The 20776-nt window shown below is 56.1% G+C and overlaps 5 protein-coding genes across 9 annotated transcripts in view; 3 read left to right on the top strand and 2 right to left on the bottom strand.

Moving 5' to 3' along the window:
- Nucleotide 1: 1 nt before the first annotated feature.
- Nelfe (negative elongation factor complex member E) lies at nt 2–6407 on the bottom strand. Of its 3 annotated transcripts, none has more exons than XM_031348452.1 (11): nt 5947–6407; nt 5539–5621; nt 3996–4065; nt 3390–3535; nt 2736–2810; nt 2585–2622; nt 2077–2426; nt 1843–1987; nt 1703–1757; nt 1402–1504; nt 2–293 (listed from the first exon to the last, which is right to left on the bottom strand). In XM_031348452.1, the coding sequence occupies exons 1-11, from the start codon at nt 6281–6283 to the stop codon at nt 223–225; spliced, it is 1473 nt and encodes a 490-aa protein (XP_031204312.1). In that variant the 5' UTR covers nt 6284–6407; the 3' UTR covers nt 2–222. The 3 variants fall into 3 exon arrangements, with proteins under 3 accessions (XP_031204312.1, XP_031204313.1, XP_031204314.1); XM_031348453.1 differs by having other exon boundaries at nt 6073–6407; XM_031348454.1 differs by having other exon boundaries at nt 5860–6077.
- Nucleotides 6197–17351, top strand: Skiv2l (Ski2 like RNA helicase). 2 transcript variants are annotated; one of them, XM_031348444.1, is made up of 28 exons: nt 6197–6391; nt 6479–6582; nt 8499–8608; nt 8718–8835; nt 8925–9039; nt 9131–9205; nt 9293–9346; nt 9422–9603; nt 9748–9876; nt 10106–10251; nt 10560–10706; nt 10818–10902; nt 11086–11192; nt 11536–11682; nt 11751–11847; nt 12011–12223; nt 12340–12450; nt 13797–14027; nt 14535–14672; nt 14806–14943; nt 15066–15170; nt 15400–15550; nt 15639–15765; nt 15918–16128; nt 16231–16341; nt 16421–16639; nt 16802–16942; nt 17027–17351. In XM_031348444.1, the coding sequence occupies exons 1-28, from the start codon at nt 6370–6372 to the stop codon at nt 17225–17227; spliced, it is 3735 nt and encodes a 1244-aa protein (XP_031204304.1). In that variant the 5' UTR covers nt 6197–6369; the 3' UTR covers nt 17228–17351. The 2 variants fall into 2 exon arrangements, with proteins under 2 accessions (XP_031204304.1, XP_031204305.1); XM_031348445.1 differs by lacking the exon at nt 6197–6391 and having other exon boundaries at nt 6517–6613.
- Nucleotides 17352–17466: 115 nt separating this feature from the next.
- Nucleotides 17467–19913, bottom strand: Dxo (decapping exoribonuclease). 2 transcript variants are annotated; one of them, XM_031348458.1, is made up of 7 exons: nt 19436–19913; nt 18885–19246; nt 18498–18733; nt 18189–18408; nt 17963–18098; nt 17745–17839; nt 17467–17666 (listed from the first exon to the last, which is right to left on the bottom strand). In XM_031348458.1, exons 2-7 carry the CDS (start codon nt 19238–19240, stop codon nt 17516–17518), a joined length of 1194 nt encoding a protein of 397 aa, XP_031204318.1. In that variant the 5' UTR covers nt 19241–19246; nt 19436–19913; the 3' UTR covers nt 17467–17515. The 2 variants fall into 2 exon arrangements, with proteins under 2 accessions (XP_031204318.1, XP_031204317.1); XM_031348457.1 differs by having other exon boundaries at nt 19415–19911.
- Nucleotides 19720–20776, top strand: part of LOC116075354 (serine/threonine-protein kinase 19-like) — a 1590-nt gene continuing 533 nt past the window's right edge. Inside the window, exons 1-3 of the mRNA XM_031348459.1 lie at nt 19720–19864; nt 20049–20185; nt 20422–20503. Coding sequence (XP_031204319.1) covers nt 19765–19864; nt 20049–20185; nt 20422–20460 — 276 coding nt within the window. The 5' untranslated portion in view covers nt 19720–19764 and the 3' untranslated portion in view covers nt 20461–20503. The remainder of the gene's footprint in view (nt 19865–20048; nt 20186–20421; nt 20504–20776) is intronic.
- Nucleotides 20588–20776, top strand: part of Stk19 (serine/threonine kinase 19) — a 7914-nt gene continuing 7725 nt past the window's right edge. Inside the window, exon 1 of the mRNA XM_031347016.1 lies at nt 20588–20644. Coding sequence (XP_031202876.1) covers nt 20588–20644 — 57 coding nt within the window. The remainder of the gene's footprint in view (nt 20645–20776) is intronic.

The raw sequence follows: 20776 nt of genomic DNA, 5'->3' as shown, positions 1-20776 counted from the left end.
GTGTGTTCCATGTCTTTTTGGGGTAAGGGGGTGGGGCGTGCACTGGTTAACATCAACACTGACAGCCACTTCTGAAGGCTTCACTCCAATCCCAAGTGCTCAAAGACTAGAGGCTGACGGAGGTGAAAAGCTTCTACCCCAGGATTTTACTGAGACCAGCTTGGGGGCATATGAGGCACAAGGAATCCAGCTTCATGTCCTAGAAGCCATCCACAAGGTTTCCTATAGATCGTCACTGTACACAATCTGGGTCCTCTTGTCCCGGTGGCAACCCTTAGGGCTGTTCTGGACAGCTAAGGAGGGAGGAAAGCGACAGTTAAGGTCTGAAGCAGCAAGGCCGAGTCAGACCTGGGGTCCAGAGCCCTGGCCCTGGTCCACCAGCGCTTACTCTGCCCTCTGGTGGCCATAGCCTCACTGTGGCTTAGAACGTCCAGAATGTTAACACAGTCAGACGTGACTACGTTAACACCATGGAGTACATGGAAATTAAGAGATCAGAGTATCTCTGTGGCCTTGCTGGTATACTGGTCAATTCTGGTTCCTTCTTGGTGTCTGTGTCTGCAGGGACTTTGCTTACTCCTTCCCCAGAAAAATTCGTTTCAGGCAGAATGGGCTATTCACACTGAGAAACCCCATGAGGACCTCTGGGAACTCAAGTGCTCAGTTTCTCTTTCCTCATCCTCCTTATCCCACCCAAGGATTCCCTGTCGGGCTAAGAGGCAGGCCTCCTCTTTGGTCTTATACCCTTTTCAGAGCCTCAGTCCACACAGAGCTTCTGGCGCTGCTCTCAGCTCCGCCCCTTCTTCATGGTTCCTTTGCTACAGATTCCACTTGGGCCTAGCAAGCCAGGACTGCTGGAGGTATGCTCGGTACAGACAGTAGAGCCCAGCTTCCTAACGTTCTTGATTCTCTAAACCAGTCTTGGGTCACTTTTTAATCTCTAAAATCCCCATCTCTGATAGTTCCAGATGCACAGAACACTAATGTACATCTCCATGCCTGGTCTTCTCCCTGAGGTCCAAACCCACAACACCAAGTTCAGACAGTACTCTAGCTCAGAGAGGACAGCCTGGCTCCTGCTCTCCTGTCTGTGGCAGTCACTGCTGGGGGACACGTTCTTCTTTTTTTTAAAAAATGGCTTTTCAAGACAAGATTTCTCTGTGTAGCCCTGGCTGTCTTTGAACTCAAGAGACCCACTGGCTCCACCTCCCACGTGTTGTGGCTGAAGGTGTGTGCCCCCACTGAGAGGGGACCTTTCCAGCACCTGACAGATGCCCTGGCAATTCTCCATCCGCTGCCTACAGGAAGATCCTGACCTTGGGCACTTTAGGCAACTCAAAGCTGTAGAGGGAGCAGGAGGTGCTGTGCTGCAGGGCGGGGCAGGGAGGACCTCATCCTTACCAAGGGAGCCCCAGACAGATTTGCCAGTAGCAGCGTCCAGCATGGGCTGTTTTCGGGCTATGTTGACTTTGAGCTGCACAGATTCCACCTGGGTCCCATTGAGCTGTGGGACAAGAGGGGAGGGGACAGAGGATGGGCATTACATGGAGCCAGGTGCTGCCACCCTGGGAGGAGACCACACAGGAATGTGAGGATGAAGGTTTTCTCAGTCAGGAGAAAAGTTTCCTCGAGAAGCAGGCATTGAAAGGAAGAAGCAGAGGATGACAGGAGGGGTGGGAGGAACGGTCTGAGAAGTCCCAACCTCAGCCACGGCCTGATCTGCAGACTCCATCTTCTCGTAGGTGACGAAGGCACAGCTGGGTGAGAGAGAAAACAGTGAGGGAGCCCCATGGATGCAGACTCCATGCTGGAGCCGCTTCCTCCTCAGGAGCCCATCCTTACTTTCTGGGTGGGTCCATGGAGAGGTCGATGATGTTTCCAAAGGGAGAGAAGGCCCCTCGGAGGAGGGTGGGCGTCATGTCCTCTCCATACACATACAGTGTGTTCCCCTTCCGAGGGGCCCTCCGTTCGGGGAATGAGTCTGACCCTGTGGGTTGGGAACCACAGTTATTTCTGAGAGTCCACCTCGCCTTTTACTTAGCGGGACCCACCTAAGCCCTGGCTAAGAGCACTCACTGCGGAAGGGGCCCTCTCGGTCTCGCTCCCGATCCCGGTCTCGTTCCCGGTCTCTGTCTCGCTCCCGCTCTTTGTCTCTGTCTCGATCCCGCTCTCTGTCTTTGTCTTTGTCCCGTTCTCTGTCTCGATCCCGTTCTCTGTCTCGATCTTTGTCCCGGTCCCTATCTCGGCTCCGGTCATGACTTCGGTCCCTGCTGCGGCTTCGGGGAGGGGAGGCCGAGGAGCGGGCACCACCGTGTTCTTCATAGCTCCAGTCAAAGCCTCGAGGTGGGCCATCACCAGCCCCGGGGGCCTCTGCTTCTTCTCCATCTTGTCCCAGTTCCCGAAGCCGATCACTAGAGGACACAAAGCTGGGGGAGAGGCAGACAGTAAGGACCAAAGGGGGCTCGATCTTCTTCTAGACCTTGTGGAGTCAACACTGCCTCTGCAGCTGGCTCCTCCCACTCTAGCTCTGAACTTTCCAGTCACTCTGGCCTCTGACCCCACACCAAACGGTGCACTCTCTAACCTTTCATACAGAGATTTCCTCTGGGGACGTCTGGATGGCTGAGGGGAAAGAAAAGACAGAGAACAATTAAAATGATTCCCAGGTGCCGGAGTTGGTCCACAGCATGTGGGCCCCTTGTTGTCCCCAACCCCAGCCCCACAGAAAACATTACCTCCTGTGGGTCCTCATCTGCAGACATGCTCCTCTGGAACGGCTGGAAAGTGGGGACAGGCCCCTTCTCTGGGTCCTGGAAAGGGGTAGATATCCATGTTAGCACGGACCAAGAGAACTCTTCCCTCTCTCTTCTCGGCTTCTATTTTGCTCCTGCTACACTTCCTACAATGATGTGCTGGTCTTTTTGATTGATTTTTTTTTGTTGTTTTTTTTTGAGATAGGGCTTCTCTATGTAGCCCTAGCTATCCTAAACTTGCTCTGTAGACCAGGCTGTCCCTGATGTTAGAGCTCTCGGCCTGTCTGTTCCAAGTGCTGGGATTAAAGGTGTGTGCCACTATGTCCACTGATGTGGCTTACTCAAACTTCCCCTCAATCAAGAAGCACAAATGTGGAAAAGAGATGTAGGTTCCTCTGTAATAGACAGGAACCTGGCGCTCCAGTGGGCTGGGGCAAACACTACTTCTGAGGCTGAGGCCAGAGCATCACTTGAGTTCATGAGTACAGTCAGACCCTGTCTCAAGGAACAAAGAAGACTACAGAAACACCCTAAACCTCAGGACAGCACAGCTTGCTCATATGTGAACATGCATGACTCCCCCCAAACCCCCCTAGCTGATGCAGGATGCCCCAGACAATCTTCCTGTGTGCTCACTTTTAACTTCCCTTCCAGGGTCCGAGAACGTTTGAAGCCCGAGTTCTTAGTTTCAGCCTTGATGGCGCTGATGGCTCCTGACTTCACCAGCTGTTTGGCCTGCTCTGTTGCTGTGGCAGTGTCCACCACAGGCTGCTCTGACAGTGCTGGGGACAGAGGGAGGGGACAGAGAGGCATCATGCTGGCTGTGGAGGCAGGCCCTATGCAGTGTCCACCACAGGCTGCTCTGACAGTGCTGGGGACAGAGGGAGGGGAGGGGACAGAGAGGCATCATGCTGGCTGTGGAGGCAGGCCCTATGCAGTGTCCACCACAGGCTGCTCTGACAGTGCTGGGGACAGAGGGGGGGGACAGAGAGGCATCATGCTGGCTGTGGAGGCAGGCCCTATGCAGTGTCCACCACAGGCTGCTCTGACAGTGCTGGGGACAGAGGGGGGGGACAGAGAGGCATCATGCTGGCTGTGGAGGCAGGCCCTATGCAGTGTCCACCACAGGCTGCTCTGACAGTGCTGGGGAGAGAGGGAGGGGAGGGGACAGAGAGGCATCATGCTGGCTGTGGAGGCAGGCCCTATGCTGCTGTCCCTGGACTCTCCGTCTCTACCACTTACAGCGTTTGACACCGCCCTGGCTCGCTGTCCCACTGCTGCTTTGCTTCTTCAGAGCCAGCAATGCCTTTTTCTGGAAAGGAGAAAGGTCGATGAGAAGAAGTCTGTCAACCAAGGCACTGGTCTCTTAGGTACCGGATTCCAGGGCCAGTGCACATGGCATCCTGGTCCTGGAGTGGTTCATTCCACCTCCACACCATCACAAAGTCCACAGTATTTAATCTAACCAAACTATGGCATCCAAAGGCTTTCCAGTCTCACATTTTAGAAACTGAAAACCAAAAACACCTAAGCCCTACCATATAAGCTGCAAATAAGCCCTGAATGTCATCCTTGGGGATTTTATCCACCCACCTCCCATCTTCTGAATACTTAACGAGGCCGTGCAGAATCAAAACACGTAGTTCCCACCCTTAAGATCAGAATCCAGGAAACAACGGCTACAATGACAGCCAAGAATAATCAAAGGCACAAGTCCCTCAGGGCTGAATACAAGCAACACTTTCAGATGCCTAAGTGGCTACTAAACTGAGACCTGACAGAATTACCCAGCAGAGATGGAGAGGAGACTTTAGACAAAGAAATTAGGGTGGCAAAACTGCAGAGAAGGTCCTGGAAGGCATCTTTTAAGAGAAAATAACTCTGTCTCTTTTGATATTTCAGGGCACTGTTCTTCTATACACAGTGCAAAACCTCTGAAGTGTGTTCAATGGATCAAGCGAGCCCTCAAAATAGCAAATCGAAAGCCTGCTCTGTGGGCTTTGTATGCAGGAGTAAATGAGAAACTACTCAGATGAGAAACTCCTCGGAGGTTTCCCTAGTAAGGAGGATGCTGAGGGTGGTGCTGTGCACCTGGAGTCCCACTTCCTGAAAGAAGCTGAGGGAGGATGATCACGGGAGCCCAGGAGTTGAAGAAAAACACCCAACCCGGCCACATACTCTGAGATCCTGCTGGGGGGTGGGGGTGGGGGACAAAGTGGAAGAGGGAGGAAGTTAGAAACCATTGACAGACTTGACAAATGTTTTGCTGTGTAAATAGTACAGAAGCCAGAGGCGGGGCAGAACTATTACAGGCTACCCAAAGCACACGTATTTTCAATCCAGTCTAGGCTAACTGTGAGACCCTGTCTGAGGTGGGGTGGGGTGGTAGTGGTGGTGGAGTGGTGTCTCAGAGGCGAGAGATTTTAAGACCTATTACATGTACTAGGTCCTATCTAAAAGCAAAGGAAGAGAGGTAGAGCAGACAGGAAGCCGGCGTTAACCTGGGGATCTGATGGTTCACAAGGCTGTGGATGGAACTGGGAACCCAAACGGAACCCTCCGCGGCTCCTGGGTGACACTAAAGCCACAGGGAAGATGGCCACTCCATCGGGGATGACCAGAAAAGAGGGCCGGTTTCAAACAAGACTGGACGAGACTGCCAAAGCTCCACTGGGAGGTCCGCTTCGGGTAGGAGGCAGGAGAACCCCCACAGCCTCACACGCATCCCTGGTGCCCTCAGAGTCTGGAAAAGCCGGGCCAGCCAGCACGCTTGACGTCCCCTTACCTTTTTCTTGAGTTTGTTGAATTTCTTCTGCAGTGCCTCTTCCTCCTCACTCAACCCCGGAGGTATCACCAACATGTTGGCTCCTGGTTCAAGGGCAGAACCCAAGACATCATTCTCTACCGTCACCATTCAAAATTCACACGTCGTCCAACTTGCGTCCATCCTGTATGCACCCCAACCTCCAGGCCCGCCTACTCCAGCCTCTGGCCTTCTCCTAACCCCTCGTTCCTCCGAGGCTGCTGGTCCAGCCTCCTGGTCATTGTAATCAACCGGCATTCCCGCCTATGTCCAAGGTCCAGACACTAGAGCCTTGGGGGGTACCTCAGCCCGGAGAAGGGAAAGCAACTCCCTGCGACGCCAAGGCGATGGCTCCCGACCCCCATGCCCAGTGGGGTTAGGTCAGCCAACCTCGGGGTCCGGTGGGCAGAGAAGGCGGCCGGGCCCGCGCAGCGCTATCTGGGCAACCAGAGGAGGAGGAAGAAGAACCAGGGGCCGCGCGGGGAAGGCGCGAAGGAGGCGAGACGAAGCCCTCACCTGAGGGGGCGGCGCCCGGGCCCGCGGTCTCCGGCGCCGCCGCGCGGGCTGCTGCGCGCGGGCTCGCGGCGATGACGTCAGGGGGCGGGGCACGCGGTAACCAAGGCGGCGAGGCGCAGCGGCTTCCGCCCGGCCTTGCCCGGCTTCGGCGCCGCGCTCGCCCACGCTGCGGGCGGGGAGTGGTGGAGGAAGGGGGCGTGGCGGAAGGCATCTCGACTTCCGCCCTTCTCGGGGCGGGGCCGACGCCGTAGTTACTGTGGGTTTCCGGGCTGCTAGCGGCTGCTCTGCGGCTCCAGGATGATGGAGACCGAGCGACTCGGTGAGGGGGAGGGCGTGGGAGGGGCGCGGGACGGACTCGTAGACGGGGGTGACGTCTGGCTTTTAACCTGTGACCTTCCCTCCGTAGTTCTGCCTCCCCCAGACCCCCTGAACCTGCCCCTTCGAGCTCTGGAAGTGGGGTGCACTGGCCGTTGGGAGCTGCTGAACGTGCCAGGGCCTCCAGAGAGCACCGTGAGTGACTTTTGACTCTCACCTTTGACCTGTGAGTCTAAAACAAATCCCACCCTGCTCGCAGGAGGGTGTGGCTTGACACCTGGACACTGCCATCATGGCCTCGGGCTCATGCTGGACAGATCCCACCCTACTGGAATTCCCGTAGGTCAGAGCTGGGAGTGCTGGAGACCGGAGCTCCCAGAGCCGTCCCTTCACCTGGATCTTCCCTCCCTGGAGGTCTCTCTTATCTGCATTCCTCAGAGCACTTGGCTTTTTACAACTGAAGCCGGGCGTGGCTCACACCCATAGTCCATTGGGAGGCAGAGGCAGGCAGGTCTCTTGAATTGGGAGGCCAGTTTCATCTACATACCAAGTTCCTGGCCAGCCAGGACTACGGAGTGAGACCTCACCTCCAGAAATAGAAAGAGAAGAAGCAGGAAATTTAAGACCGGCCAGGGCGACTTAGCCCAGAGATTCTCAACCTGTGATTCACCACCCATTTGGGGGAGGATTGATCCTTTCACAGGGGTCACATATCAGATATCCTGCACACCAGAGGTTTACATTAAGAATCATAACAGTAACAAAATAACAGTTAATAAGTAGCAACGAAATTATTTTAGGGCTGGGGTCACCACAACAGGAAGAACCTGGTGCATCAGAAGGTGGCAGCACTGGGAAGGGTGAGCACCCCGGGCTTAGCCAATTAAAGCCTTGCTCATGCAAGCTTGATGGAACACAGGTAACGGTAGGGAGAGAACCAACTCCACAATGTGGTCTTCTGACTGCCACGTGTGCATGTGTGTACTCATGTCCACTTTACACACCTACCTATGCATACTAACACACACTACTACAAATAATAAGAACTCTAAAATGCAAATTCTCAGCTGAGCACATAGCTCAGCTGGTGTAGCGCTTGCTCAGCATACACAAAGCCCTGGTTTTGATCCCCAGCTCTGCTTGACAGTCAGGTGTGACAGCCCATGCTTGTCACCCCCTCACTTGAGAGGGGGAGGTATATGTATACATACATACATACATACACACATACACACATACATACACACACACATACATACATACACACATACATAAACACACATATACACACATACATACACACATACACACATATACACATACATACACACATACATACATACATACATACACACATACACACATACATACACACACACATACATATATACACACATACATACACACACATACATACATACACACATACATACATACACACACATATCAAGGTGGAAGCAAATAATGAGATCCTGTCTCAAAATAAGAATGCAAATTGCTGCTGGGCAGTGGTGTCACACGTCTTTAGTCCCAGCACTTGGGAGGCAGAGGCAGGCAGATTTCTGAGTTAGAGGCCAGCCTGGTCTACAGAGTGAGTTCCAGGCCAGCCAAGGCTACACAGAGAAACCCTGTCTCAAAAAACCAAAAAAACAAACCCTGTCTTGAAAAACTAAAAAAAAAAAAAAAATGCAAATTGCATTTACCTTAGTTGGTATCCTGAGGACATCTACCATTGGATCTAAACACAAATTCCATCACTTCTTTTGTCTACATTTTATCCTTTACTAACTTAAGGCTTCTATTTATTTATTTAATGTATATGAGTACACTGTAGCTGTACAGATGTTTGTGAATCACCATGTGGTTGTTGGGAATTGAACTCAGGACCTCTGCTCACTTGGGCCCTGGAGCCCAAAGATTTATTTATTATTATAAGTACACTGTAGCTGTCTTCAGACACACCAGAAGAGGGCATCAGATCTCATTACGGATGGTTGTGAGCCACCATGTGGTTGCTGGGAATTGAACTCAGGACCTTCAGAAGAGCAGTCAACTGCTGAGCCATCTCTCCAGCCCCCAACTTAATGCTTCTTATCTTGCCCTTGTCACAGCTTCCCCATGGCCTCCCTCCGTGTGCCCCAGACTTGTGCCAGGAAGCAGAGCAGCTGTTTCTGTCATCTCCGGCCTGGCTCCCTCTACATGGTGTAGAGCACTCAGCTCGGTGAGACGTCTGCAGCTGCCCAGCCTGGGGTGATGGATCAGTGGAAGGAAACGGGGCGGGGCCTGGGGAGGGAGAAAACACACTCCAAAGTTCCTTTCCTTCTCCCCAGAAAATGGCAGAGGAAGACGGATCCCTGGTCACTCCTGGCCGCTCTGGGGACTCCAGTCCCATCCGACCTTCAGGCCCAGAGACACCCAACCACAGGCCATATACTGGGCTATAAGGAGGTGAGAGGTCAGAGACCACAAGAACTGGAATTGGGAGAAAGGGTCAGAAGCAGGCTTAGTCTCACTGGTTGTTTAACCTCTTGTCTCAGGTCCTGCTGGAGAACACGAATCTGTCGGCCACAACCTCCTTGTCCCTTCGCCGGCCTCCAGGGCCAGCCTCCCAGTCACTATGGGGCAATCCAACACAATACCCTTTCTGGCCAGGTGAGTCGTCTTTGATGGAAGTATGAGGGGGAACCTTTGTGTCTAGAGAATGGGTCTCTGTGCATGCTGAATTCTTCTCATATGTCTCCAGGTGGGATGGACGAGCCCAGCATTACTGATCTGACTACTCGGGAGGAAGCCGAGGAGGAGATAGACTTTGAGAAAGGTAGAGTGGCTCACAGGTTACAACACAGCTGGGCCGTGGCTGATGCTGGGCAGTGGCCGATGCTTCCTCTCCATTCTCATCCTACAGATCTTCTCACTGTCCCACCTGGCTTTAAGAAAGGGGTGGATTTTGCCCCCAAAGGTGAGCTGGAGAAGGGTTTGGGGGTGCCCTGCTCCCACAGATGTGTGAATTCTGACGGTGGCCGTTGTTCCTCAGATCACCCAGCTCCTGTGCCAGGTTTGCTCAGCCTCAGCCGTCTGCTGGAGCCTCTAGATCTGAGTGGAGGCGATGAGGATGAGGGGGAGGCAGCAGGAGGGCAGAGAGGGGAGGCTGCCTCAGCACCCCCCTCCAGTACTCCCCTGGTGCGAGCAAGCAGCTTGGAGGATCTAGTGTTGAAGGTGGGTAGTTACCAGTGGGGGCGAGTAAGAAGGGGCTCTGATGTCCGGGTTGGGTTTGAGGGTGACAGTGAGATACCTCTGGGGCATGAGCTGCAGGTGAGAGCTCTCTGGCTCTACCTCTGACCTCCTGCATGACTTCTCTAGGAAGCTTCCACAGTTGCATCCACTCTGCAGCCTCCCAAACCTCTACCTCAGGAACAGTGGGCTGTACCTGTGGACGTCACCTCCCCCGTGGGCGATTTTTACCGTCTCATCCCTCAGCCAGCCTTCCAGGTACTGTGCTCCACCTCTGGGTAGACCTGGCCATGCCCCTTGGGACAGCCCAGCCTTGTTCTCTCTTTGCCGGAGGCCGCATCCTTCCAGGCCTGTCTTTCAGGGATGTCTTGCCCCTTGGTCCCAGCCCACACTGGCCCAGCCCCACACTGGACTTGCCCTCTTTGCCCTGCTTGCCTGTGGGGGTAGAGAGGATCTCCCTGCAGCCCTGTCCATTTCTCTCACACAGTGGGCGTTTGAGCCAGATGTATTTCAGAAGCAGGCCATCTTGCACTTGGAGCAGCACAACTCTGTCTTTGTCGCAGCTCACACATCCGCCGGGAAGACAGTGGTAGCTGAATATGCCATTGCCCTGGCCCAGAAACACATGACACGGTACATGTGCCTCCTCAGCCTGCCCTCCTCAGCCTTCTTCCTGCATCCTTTCTGGACCTCGCCTCTCTTCCCACCCCTCTGCCTTACCCTGTAGATATGAGGTTCAGGAGAAAGGCTGAGATGGGGCTTCAAAGAGACAGGAAAGGGTCTAGCAGAGAAGAAAAGCAGAGAGAAGACCTGGGCTAACTTAGGAAAGGATGGTATCATGAAAGAGGACATGAGCCTGGGGAGGGCTCCAAGTGGAAAGCAGGGTGCCCTACCCGTGAGTCTGTGAGGAAAGACTGCCTGACTTCACTCCCCATCTCTAGTACCATCTACACTTCTCCTATCAAAGCCCTGAGCAACCAGAAGTTTCGGGACTTCCGAAACACGTTCGGGGACGTGGGGCTGCTCACAGGGGATGTGCAGCTGCACCCAGAGGCCTCCTGCCTCATCATGACCACAGAGATCCTTCGGTGAGAGAGGGCTCTGCCTCCCTGGGGGGTTTTGGGTGGGGAGTGAGCCTCCCTGCAGAAGTAGGGTGGAGACGGAGCTGCGGGGGGTCAGTCTGAGCCTCCTCTCCCCAGCTCCATGCTGTACAGTGGCTCTGATGTCATCCGAGACCTGGAGTGGGTCATCTTTGATGAGGTCCACTATATCAACGATGCTGAGGTGAGCACCAGGTGAACCCGGGACCTTCTTCGGGCCCTGCCCCCGACTGACCCGCCTCCCTGTGTGTGTGCAGCGTGGGGTCGTGTGGGCCCTGTCCCCGACTGACCCGCCTCCCTGTGTGTGTGCAGCGTGGGGTCGTGTGGGCCCTGCCCCCGACTGACCTGCCTCCCTGTGTGTGTGCAGCGTGGGGTCGTGTGGGAGGAGGTGCTCATCATGCTCCCTGAGCACGTCTCCATCATCCTTCTGAGTGCCACTGTCCCCAACGCCCTGGAGTTTGCTGACTGGATTGGGTGAGACCTGAATCCTGGGGTGCTTGAGTGGCGAGGACTGTGGTGTTCCTCACTTGGGGCTGGGGACCTCAGTGAGGAGAGGGGTCAGGGTTTGGAGCCAGGAAACAGCCGTCTGGGTGGCTGCCGAGCCCTCTTAGGGCCCAGAACATTTTTTGCATGCTAAGATGGGATGGTTGGAGCTGTCCTTCTGGGCAAGGACAGTCACACTCATGGTCCTAAGTGAGGGAGGGCCAGGGCAGAGGTTGGGCCTTGAACCAGTGGGAGCAGAAGTGGAGATGAAGTTGTGGCTCATGCCCCCACCCCCCAATTCTGGGCCTCAGAAGAATCTGCCCTCTCCCTCCAGGCGACTGAAGCGGCGGCAGATCTTTGTGATCAGCACGGTTGCCCGTCCTGTACCCCTGGAGCACTATCTCTTCACAGGGAACAGCCCCAAAACACAGGGCGAGCTCTTCTTGCTGCTGGACTCCCGAGGGGCCTTCCACACCAAGGGGTAAGTTCAGGGCTGGGAGTATTGGCTGGGCCTGTGCGGGGTCTCACGCCACCCCTCCCTGTGCTCAGGTACTACGCTGCAGTAGAGGCCAAGAAAGACAGGATGAGCAAACATGCCCAGACCTTCGGGGCCAAGCAGCCCACGCACCAGGGTGGGCCTGCGCAGGTGAGCTGGGAGCACTCAGTCTCTGTCAAAGCCTGCATCCCATCCCCTTCTTTCAGCCCTGGTCCCTGCAGGGAGGGAGTGGACTTGAGGTCTGTGTCCTGCTCTAGTTAAACCTGACTTCACCACCTCCACATAAGTTCGATCCCCTCCCGTCCTCCCTCAGGACCGTGGGGTGTACCTGTCCTTGCTGGCTTCCCTCCGGACCCGGGCTCAGTTGCCGGTGGTAGTGTTCACCTTCTCCCGAGGCCGCTGTGATGAGCAGGCTTCGGGCCTCACCTCTCTAGACCTCACAACAAGCTCAGAGAAGAGTGAGATCCACCTCTTCCTGCAGCGCTGCCTTGCACGGCTCCGAGGCTCTGACCGACAGCTCCCCCAGGTGTGTCTCTGTAGATACAGGCAGGGGTGTGGGGATCTGAGGCCTGCCCCTCCTGCTGAAGGGTTCCTTCTGCACCTTCTCTGTCCACTGCCCTCCCCTCGCCCCTCGCCCCGCAGGTCCTGCACATGTCGGAGCTCCTGCGCCGAGGCCTGGGTGTGCACCACAGCGGCATCCTGCCCATCCTTAAGGAGATTGTGGAAATGCTTTTCAGCCGGGGCCTGGTCAAGGTGAGCAGGGTGGCCAGGAGGACTCAGGCAGGACAGTGCAGTGGTTAACCTGAGTTCTGGGTCTGGGCTATCTGGGTTCGAATCCCAGCTCCATGACTCTGCTAAATTCTAGGCTTCTCCCCTTAACCTTAAATGGGGACGTATAAATCCGACATAACTCCAGGCCTGAGAAGAGAAACCTCCACAGCTGGCAAGCATAGGAAGAGTCACTAATGGTTAGAGAGATGCAAACTGAAATGCTGTCAGGAAGCGGCTGTACAGCTGTTAGGGAGGCTGCACAGGAGCGGCTATACAGCAGTTAGGGAGGCTGCACAGGAGCGGCTGTACAGCGGTTAGGGTGGGAAGCGGCTGTACAGCGGTTATGGAGGCTGCATTTAACTGCATGTGTGGCCAGTTGTAGGCTGCTGCCAGTGCGCCATTGTTTGGCATCTGAGTACATTGTTGTCTTTCCGCCTTGACACTTTTTAAGCAGATTAAGTAAAGTACACAAAGAAATTCTACCTTTCTGAGGGAATATATGCATTTGCCTTGATCTCTATGGTTCTGTGTATGATGATGGGGCTCAGACCTCAAACCTCTGCTCCCGGGGGACCAGGGATGGAAGGCTGGCCAAGGAGCAGGTGCCCTTCACTGGGACAGTGGCTAGGGGGTGTACCTTACAGAGACACATCACCTGCCTCTCTCAGAATCAGTGATTGATAACAGGAATGAGGAAATGATAATGCCTGCACTGCCACTCTTCCTGGAGGGGTCAACAAAGTCCCGCAGACAGATCTGAGACTGGGCTCCAAAGTGGCCCGTAGTGACAATTCTGGAATTTTGATTTCTTTAAAAAACACAGAAATATAAGAATGTGTTTGCGTCTTAATCCCAGGTGTGGGATGCGGGGCGGCTTCAGATGTCCACAGCAGCTGACTGTGATTTGCCTCCAGTTCCACCACAGGGGCGTGGTTTTGCCAGCTGCACATAGTTTCTGTGATTGTGTAACGTTTGTAGTTCTGGTAGATAAATGCTAGCGCCCTGAGAGAGCTAGTGGGTTGTTGGTTGTAGTTTGTTAAGCAGTCGTGCACAAAGAACAACATGAAGAAATCAGATATTCTGACAGCGAGGATGAAACTTGCCCCAAGGAGTTTGATGCCCCTAATCAGCAGGAAGTAGTCTGACTGTGCAGCCCCTGACTTTATTCAGGATCGCTTTCCTTTCCCCTCTATCCCTTCTCTCTCATCTAGTATTAGGGGGTTGAAAGAGTGGAAGAAAGAAGAACCCACAGCTACAGTCGTGTGAGCTCTGCCAGAGCCGGCCACAGAACCGTCTTGTTCATCCAGTCTCTCCTCCCTCTGTGCCAGGTCTTGTTTGCCACCGAGACTTTTGCCATGGGGGTAAACATGCCAGCAAGGACAGTGGTGTTTGACTCCATGCGCAAACATGATGGCTCTACCTTCCGGGACCTGCTGCCTGGGGAGTATGTGCAGATGGCAGGCCGGGCAGGCCGGAGGGGCCTGGACCCCACAGGCACTGTCATCCTTCTCTGTAAGGGCCGAGTGCCAGAGATGGCAGATCTACACCGCATGATGATGGTGAGGGGAAGTGGCGTGAGTGAGGCCAAGCTGGGCGCAGCCACAGCTCCAAGTTCTTCAGCCCATCTGTCTCTCTCCTCCCTTCTGATGCTTTCATTTTGCCTGGGAGAAGTCAGGTTAAAAGTGAGCAAGCCCAGCTGGGTGGTGGTGGCATACACCTTTAGTCTCAGAACTTGGATATGTGAGTTTGAGGCCAGCCTGGTCTACAGAGCAAGTTCCAGGACAGCCAGGATTACCGAGAGAAACCCTGTCTTGAGAAACAAAAACAAAAACAAAAAAGTGAGCAAGTCCAAGGGGGATACCACCTCCTCTTTTTTACTGCCACTGTGGGTACAGTGCCTGATGAGGACCTTAAGAGTCCATGGCTTTCATTTTGTTCCCTTCAGTCACTAAAGAGGTGAGCAGGGTATTGGCTGAGGCCCCATGGCTGCAGAGCTGGGACCAGAGGACAGGCTGGGGAGCACAGGTGTCTCACTTGGTGTCACTGACTTTCTGGCTTGTTTCCAGGGGAAGCCATCCCAGCTTCAGTCCCAGTTCCGCCTCACATATACCATGATCCTGAATCTGCTGCGGGTGGATGCCCTCAGAGTGGAAGACATGATGAAGAGGAGCTTCTCAGAGTTCCCATCCCGCAAGGACAGCAAGGTAAGGTCAGGGTGAGCCACGCAGCTGGCGAGACAGGCAGGCTGGGACGCCGTGGGCATGCAGAGGCCAGTGGGGTGCGGGAGGATGTAGAGGCTGGACTGGCAGACTTGTCACAGCCTCTGCTTCTACTCAGGCCCATGAGCAGGCTCTGGATGACCTCACCAAGAGGCTGGGGGCTTTGGAGGAACCTGATGTGACTGGCCAGCTGGCTGACCTGCCTGAGTATTACAGCTGGGCGGAGGAACTGACAGAGACCCGGAACATGATCCAGGTGAGTGGGTGGGGATGTAGAGACGGGAGAAGGGGCAGTGGGTCACACTGGGGCTCCTAAACTTAGTCCGAGTGTCCTGGTCTCACATCCTCCCACGCCCCTGTGCCTGTCCTGTTCTCCAGAGACGCATCATGGAGTCTGTGAACGGGCTGAAATCTCTTTCAGTGGGAAGGGTGGTAGTTGTGAAGAATGAGGAACATCACAATGCACTGGGCGTGATCCTGCAGGTGAGGACGAGAGGGCTCGGCACCACAGAGGGAGGCCTGGCACTGTCTTTCCATTGGGTCAGGCACGTTATGTCTCTGGTGTGCTCATTTTTGCTCTTGTCACTACTCTGTCCCTGTGCCTGGCCCCCAAGAAGCTGCTCTAGTTGCTTGGCATGGCCACCCCTCCACAGCTCAGTGGCTCTCTGTGTGTGGGTCCCAAAGCCTGTCCTGGACTTTCTACCTCCTATAGGTCTCTTCAAATTCCACCAGCAGGGTATTTACAACATTGGTCTTGTGTGATAAGCCTGTTGTGTCTGAGAACCCAAGGGACAAGGAGCCAGCCACTGCAGATGTGCCCCACCCAGATGACCTTGTAGGCTTCAAGCTGTTCCTGCCTGAAGGTGAGATCCAGGTACTGCCCGGCTTCTTGATGGTAGTGTGAACAAGATGCCTGAGCCACGGCGAAGCCTGACCCAAGTTGCTTTCCAGGGCCTTGTGAGCACACTGTGGCCAAGCTCCAGCCAGGAGATGTGGCTGCCATCTCTACCAAAGTGCTCCGGGTGAATGGGGAGAAGATCTCTGAGGACTTTAGCAAGAGGCAACAACCGAAATTCAGGTCAGAGACTCATTCCAGGGAGGGGAATGTACCATGGGTATATATGTAAACAGGGACCATGAAGTGGGGTGTTGGAAGGATTTCCTCAGCTTGAGGGGGGCTCCTGTGGTAAAGCCACTTGCCTCAAATCACAGAATCTGTTCCCCCTTCAGGAAGGACCCTCCCCTTGCGGCTGTGACCACTGCTGTTCAGGAGCTGCTGCGTCTGGCTCAGGCCTACCCAGCAGGACCCCCAACCCTTGACCCTATCAACGACCTGCAACTCAAGGATGTGGCAGTGGTAGAAGGTGGGCTCCGGGCCCGGAAGCTGGAGGAGCTGATCCGCGGGGCTCAGTGTGTGCACAGCCCCCGGTTTCCTGCCCAGGTAGTCCTAAGCAGAGGCAGCTCCTCCTCCTTCAACCCTATGCCCAGTGCACTCCTGCAGAGGGTGAGGGTGGCTAACGGTCACTGCTGTGGCTTTTCTCAGTATGTGAAGCTGAGGGAACGAATGCAGATTCAGAAGGAAATGGAGAGACTGCGCTTCCTCCTGTCTGACCAGTCGCTGTTGCTGCTCCCCGAGTACCACCAGCGTGTAGAGGTAATAGGCAGAATGGGAGTGTGAGGTTAGGAAAGTTCAGGGAGACAGCAGACTCCCCAACCCTATCCACTCCGTGCAGGTGCTCCGGACCCTGGGCTATGTGGATGAGGCTGGCACAGTGAAGCTGGCAGGCCGAGTGGCCTGCGCCATGAGCAGCCACGAGCTGCTCCTCACTGAACTCATGTTTGACAATGCACTGAGTGCTCTGCGACCAGAGGAAATTGCGGCTCTGCTCTCTGGCCTGGTGTGCCAGAGCCCCGGGGACCCTGGGGATCAGCTCCCAAGCACCCTCAAACAGGTGGGGGCCACACCCCTCTCCTGGATTGTGCATTGTCACCCCCACCCCTCCACCCTCTTCAGTCCTAGTAAATGCCTCCCGCAGTGTGCCTGGCCTCTTCCTGAGCAGGGGCCTCCCTGGTCCTGACGCTGGAGGTCTTGACCCTTCCTTTCTCCTCTGCAGGGGGTAGAACGTGTCAAAGCTGTGGCCAAGCGGATTGGTGAGGTTCAGGTGGCTTGTGGCCTGAACCAGACAGTGGAGGAGTTTGTGGGAGAGCTGAATTTTGGGCTGGTGGAGGTTGTCTATGAGTGGGCTCGGGGTATGGTAAGTGCCGGGTTTGGCAGGTGGCTGGCTGGGAGAGGCCACCCAGACCTGGAACATTTAGTCTTCACTCTACTCTTCCCATAGCCCTTCTCGGAGTTGGCAGGGCTCTCGGGGACCCCTGAAGGCTTGGTTGTCCGCTGCATCCAGCGTCTGGCTGAGATGTGTCGCTCACTTCGAGGAGCAGCCCGTTTGGTAGGCGAGCCTGTGTTGGGTGCCAAGATGGAGACGGCAGCCACCTTGCTACGGCGGGACATCGTCTTCGCAGCCAGCCTCTACACCCAGTAAAGGGTGTGCGGACAAAAGTGTAACAATAAGCTGGGTAGTAGTAGTGAAGAGGCAGATAAATCTCTTTGAGATTGAGGCCAGCCTGCTCTACAGAGCTATTCCAGGACAGCCAGGACTACATAAACTATGTTTTGAAAAAAAAAAAAACAAAAAATTAAAAAAACAAAACAAAAATAAAGAGCAAATTGGAGTATGGTAACTTGGAGCAGAGGTGACTCCATTCAGACGCAGCAAGAGGCCTACTTAGAAACACGCCTTTATTATCCGCAAAGCCCAGATTGTGTGTCCTCAGTCCTTGGGGGAGGGAGTCTCTGAGAGTGATGGCAGGTCTTGGGTCATAGCCTCCACATACCATGAGGGCAGGAAGGCATAGGGTGCATCCCGATGAATAGACACAGTGACAGGGCCACCAGGTTCCCAGGAGAAGAGGTGGACAAGCCTGGGGGAAGACAGGTGTGAGGTGGAGCCAGGGACTTAGGTGGGACCAGAGGCAGTGCACACACATTGAAGGCCTTACCCAGGGTCATCCTGGACTACTGTGCTCTGGGCAAAGCTAAGGAAGGCAGCACAGAAGTTCATGCACACAGAGGGATTCCAGCCTTCTCGGTCATTCTGGAGGGGGCACAAGAGGCAGAAGACTGGGGGTGGGGGGAGGGAAGGGCAAAGGGGCACTGGGTCTGAGGGCTTGCTACAGGGGGTGGGGAAACAGATGGCCGCTCTGACACCCTGCCTTACCCTGACGTTTTCAAACATCTCCATGGTAGGAAAGGTCTTTAAGGAACAGACGAAACCTTCTGGGTTCCGGAAGCCGGCAACAACATATGGGACCCCTGGGAGGAACGACTGAGCCCACCATTTCAGCAGCTTGTGTCTGACAGGAGAGGCAGAGGGTCAGTGGGACCCCCTGCCCTCCCCTCCAGGCAGCCTCTTCCCCACTCCTCACGTCCACCCCGGCCGGAACCTGTAGAAGCTCCTCCACTGGCCAGGGCTGTGCATCTCCTTGGATGTCTTGAGCTCCACGTAGCAGGAGGGCGGCTGTGTGCAAGGGGCCTGGGGGTCTAGGCAGTCTACCTCCCCGGAGAACAGGAGAGGGTGGCTCCCCAGGCGGCTGCGTAGCACAGAGCAGAAGGCCACGTTGGTGTTAACCTCCCCAGAGGGGTCTGGGGAGCCTCCAGGTTTGTCTGCACAAGAAGAGAAGCCAGCAGCAGAGGAAGGGGCTCCCGACCTCTGCGGAAAGGGAGAGGGGCGGCCGGGCAGCGACGACTCTCACCTGCGCACATGTACTGCTCAAATTTGTAGCCCATGTACATGAGCTCCCGGAGGAGGGGCGGCCTGGCAAGTCTCTGGGCCCGAGCGGCCGGGGTCTCCACCTCACTTAGGTACAGTGTCCCTTGGAACCGGGAGGCTGCCAGCTGCCAGCCCTCCTGCCGCTCATACGGTGTGGTCAGCAGTTTGGTCAGGTGCCCTCGCCATGTCACTGTGGCCCCTGCCAGCCAGCCTGGACCCCTGGGAGGGAAGAATTCGGGGTTTCTGGTCTGACTCGAGCTCTAGCTCTGTTGACTCAAAGGGCCGACTAAAGACCATTTGGCTCTCCCAACTTCAGAAGAGGAAACCAGGTCACCGGGTCAGCGGCTGGGCTGCGCTGCGCTGCGCTCACCCCTCCAGCTGGTTCCGGTGTTCCAGAACCCAGCGTAGCAAATGGTCCAGCCTCTCTCGGACTTCCTCGTCCCGGGGATGGTATCGGTCAGGGTATCCATCTCTGAGATCAAAGTCTGGGCCAGGTCCGTTGATGGGGGGCGGGCTGTAGTAGCGGAGGGCTCGGGCATCTCCATGGTACTGGCGTTGTGCGTCCAGGGAGAAGCAGCCCAGTTCGGAAGGGCGCCGGTAGAACGGGAAGGGTCCCGAGTACAGAGAGGGCGCTGTGCGCAGCGAGGGTACCGACAGGGGCAGCTTGTTCCAAGGCTTGGCCACCTCTGTCTTCTCCGCTTTCCTCTTGGTCCCTCTGGGCTCCATGGGGTCCTGAGAGGAGAGCGTTTCCATTGGAGGGCGGACAAGGACCAGGTTCGGGCCCCGCGGGTAGCAGCTCCCCTTCCCGGTCAGCAGCCCGGGCGCCTCGTTCCCACCCACGGACACCCAGACGCGGCGGCGAGGCTAAGGCGCTCGGGGTTGAAGCAAAGACTTGGTTACCTCAAGGCTCCCAATCCTGACCTCCGCCTCCTCGAGGCTACGGCGTCAGGGCAGCAGCACGTCAGGAGCCGGGGAAGGATGCAAGCACGGTGCCGGTGCCGGTGCTGGCGACGCGATCATCCGCCCTCAGGGAAGGCCCGAGGGCCCGAGGGGGCGAGGTCGGTCTGCAGACAGCCGCTCGCGCCACGGCCGCCGCCGCCGCCGCCGCCGCGCGCTCAAGTGAGGCTGCCTGCGTCATCAAGCCGAGACGACCAGCCGGAGGCCTGTCGTCATTATTCTGCGCCGGAAAACGCTGTCTTCAGGCGTCTTCTCCCCCACCCCCTCCCACCCGGAACCCTGAGATCCGGGCTATGAATCGCAAGAGACGGCTCCTGGCGTCCGAGGCTTTTGGAGTGAAGCGACGGCGGGCACCGGGGCCCGTGAGAGCGGATCCTCTACGGGCGAGAGCAGGTAACCATGGCAACCCGGGCGCGGAAGGCCTGAGGGGACCCACCCTTGGAGGAGGAGGGAGAGTAGGAGGAGGAGGAGGAGGAGGAGGACCCAGGGTCGGTAACCATGGCAACCCAGGCGCGCGGGACCGCGACTCTCTGCGCCCCCTCCACCCGGACCTGACCCAGCGCTTGCTCCACCCCAGGCTCGGCGCGCGAGGCCATCGAGGAGCTTGTGCAGCTCTTCCCCCGGGGACTGTTCGAGGACGCGCTGCCGCCCATCGCGCTGAGGAGCCAGGTGTACAGTCTCGTGCCAGACCGGACGGTGGCCGACCTACAACTGGTGAGGAGCGCCTTGGAGACCTTTGGCGTCCCCTCCCTCCCCCGCCACACCCCCAACCCTATCCCCATCCCCACCCCGACCCCAGGCCCGCAGCCTCGAGGGCACTCGCCAAGTCCCTGTCACCCAGACACTCAGTCGACCCGCCAGGTCAGCGGGCGTTAGGTCTAGGCGGATGCAAATCCCAGGGGTTTGGAATTACAGGAAGATGTGGCATCACGCAGGCTTCCATCCGACAGGTGACAGGTGTACGGAAGGCCACCGGTGAAAGAGATTGACTGAAGGAGAGAGAAATCTAGTGTCAACTCCCAGACTTTCCAGGTGACCAGTTAGGGATTAGTGGATTGGATAGAGGAGGGAGGCACCGATGCTTGCCTGATGTGCACACCGACTTGCAGATAACAGATGCGCGAGACCGTGGGCGGTAACGCTGCGGACCGTTCTAGGACCTGCAGCGCACAAGTAGAAGGCATAGGGGCTAAACGAGATCCTTAGGAAGACTAATGGAGGGATGTAAGCTTGTGGCCAAGTTTAGAAGGTGCCTGAAAGCCGGGGCCATGTCTCTCGAGATCCCGGGATGCGGGGGGGGGGGGG

This window comes from Mastomys coucha, unplaced genomic scaffold (genome assembly GCF_008632895.1).
Source record: "Mastomys coucha isolate ucsf_1 unplaced genomic scaffold, UCSF_Mcou_1 pScaffold3, whole genome shotgun sequence".
In the NCBI taxonomy this organism is placed as follows: Eukaryota; Metazoa; Chordata; class Mammalia; order Rodentia; family Muridae; genus Mastomys; species Mastomys coucha.
The sequence above is the reverse complement of the archived record's forward strand: the minus strand, read 5'-3'. Positions and strand labels throughout refer to the sequence as shown.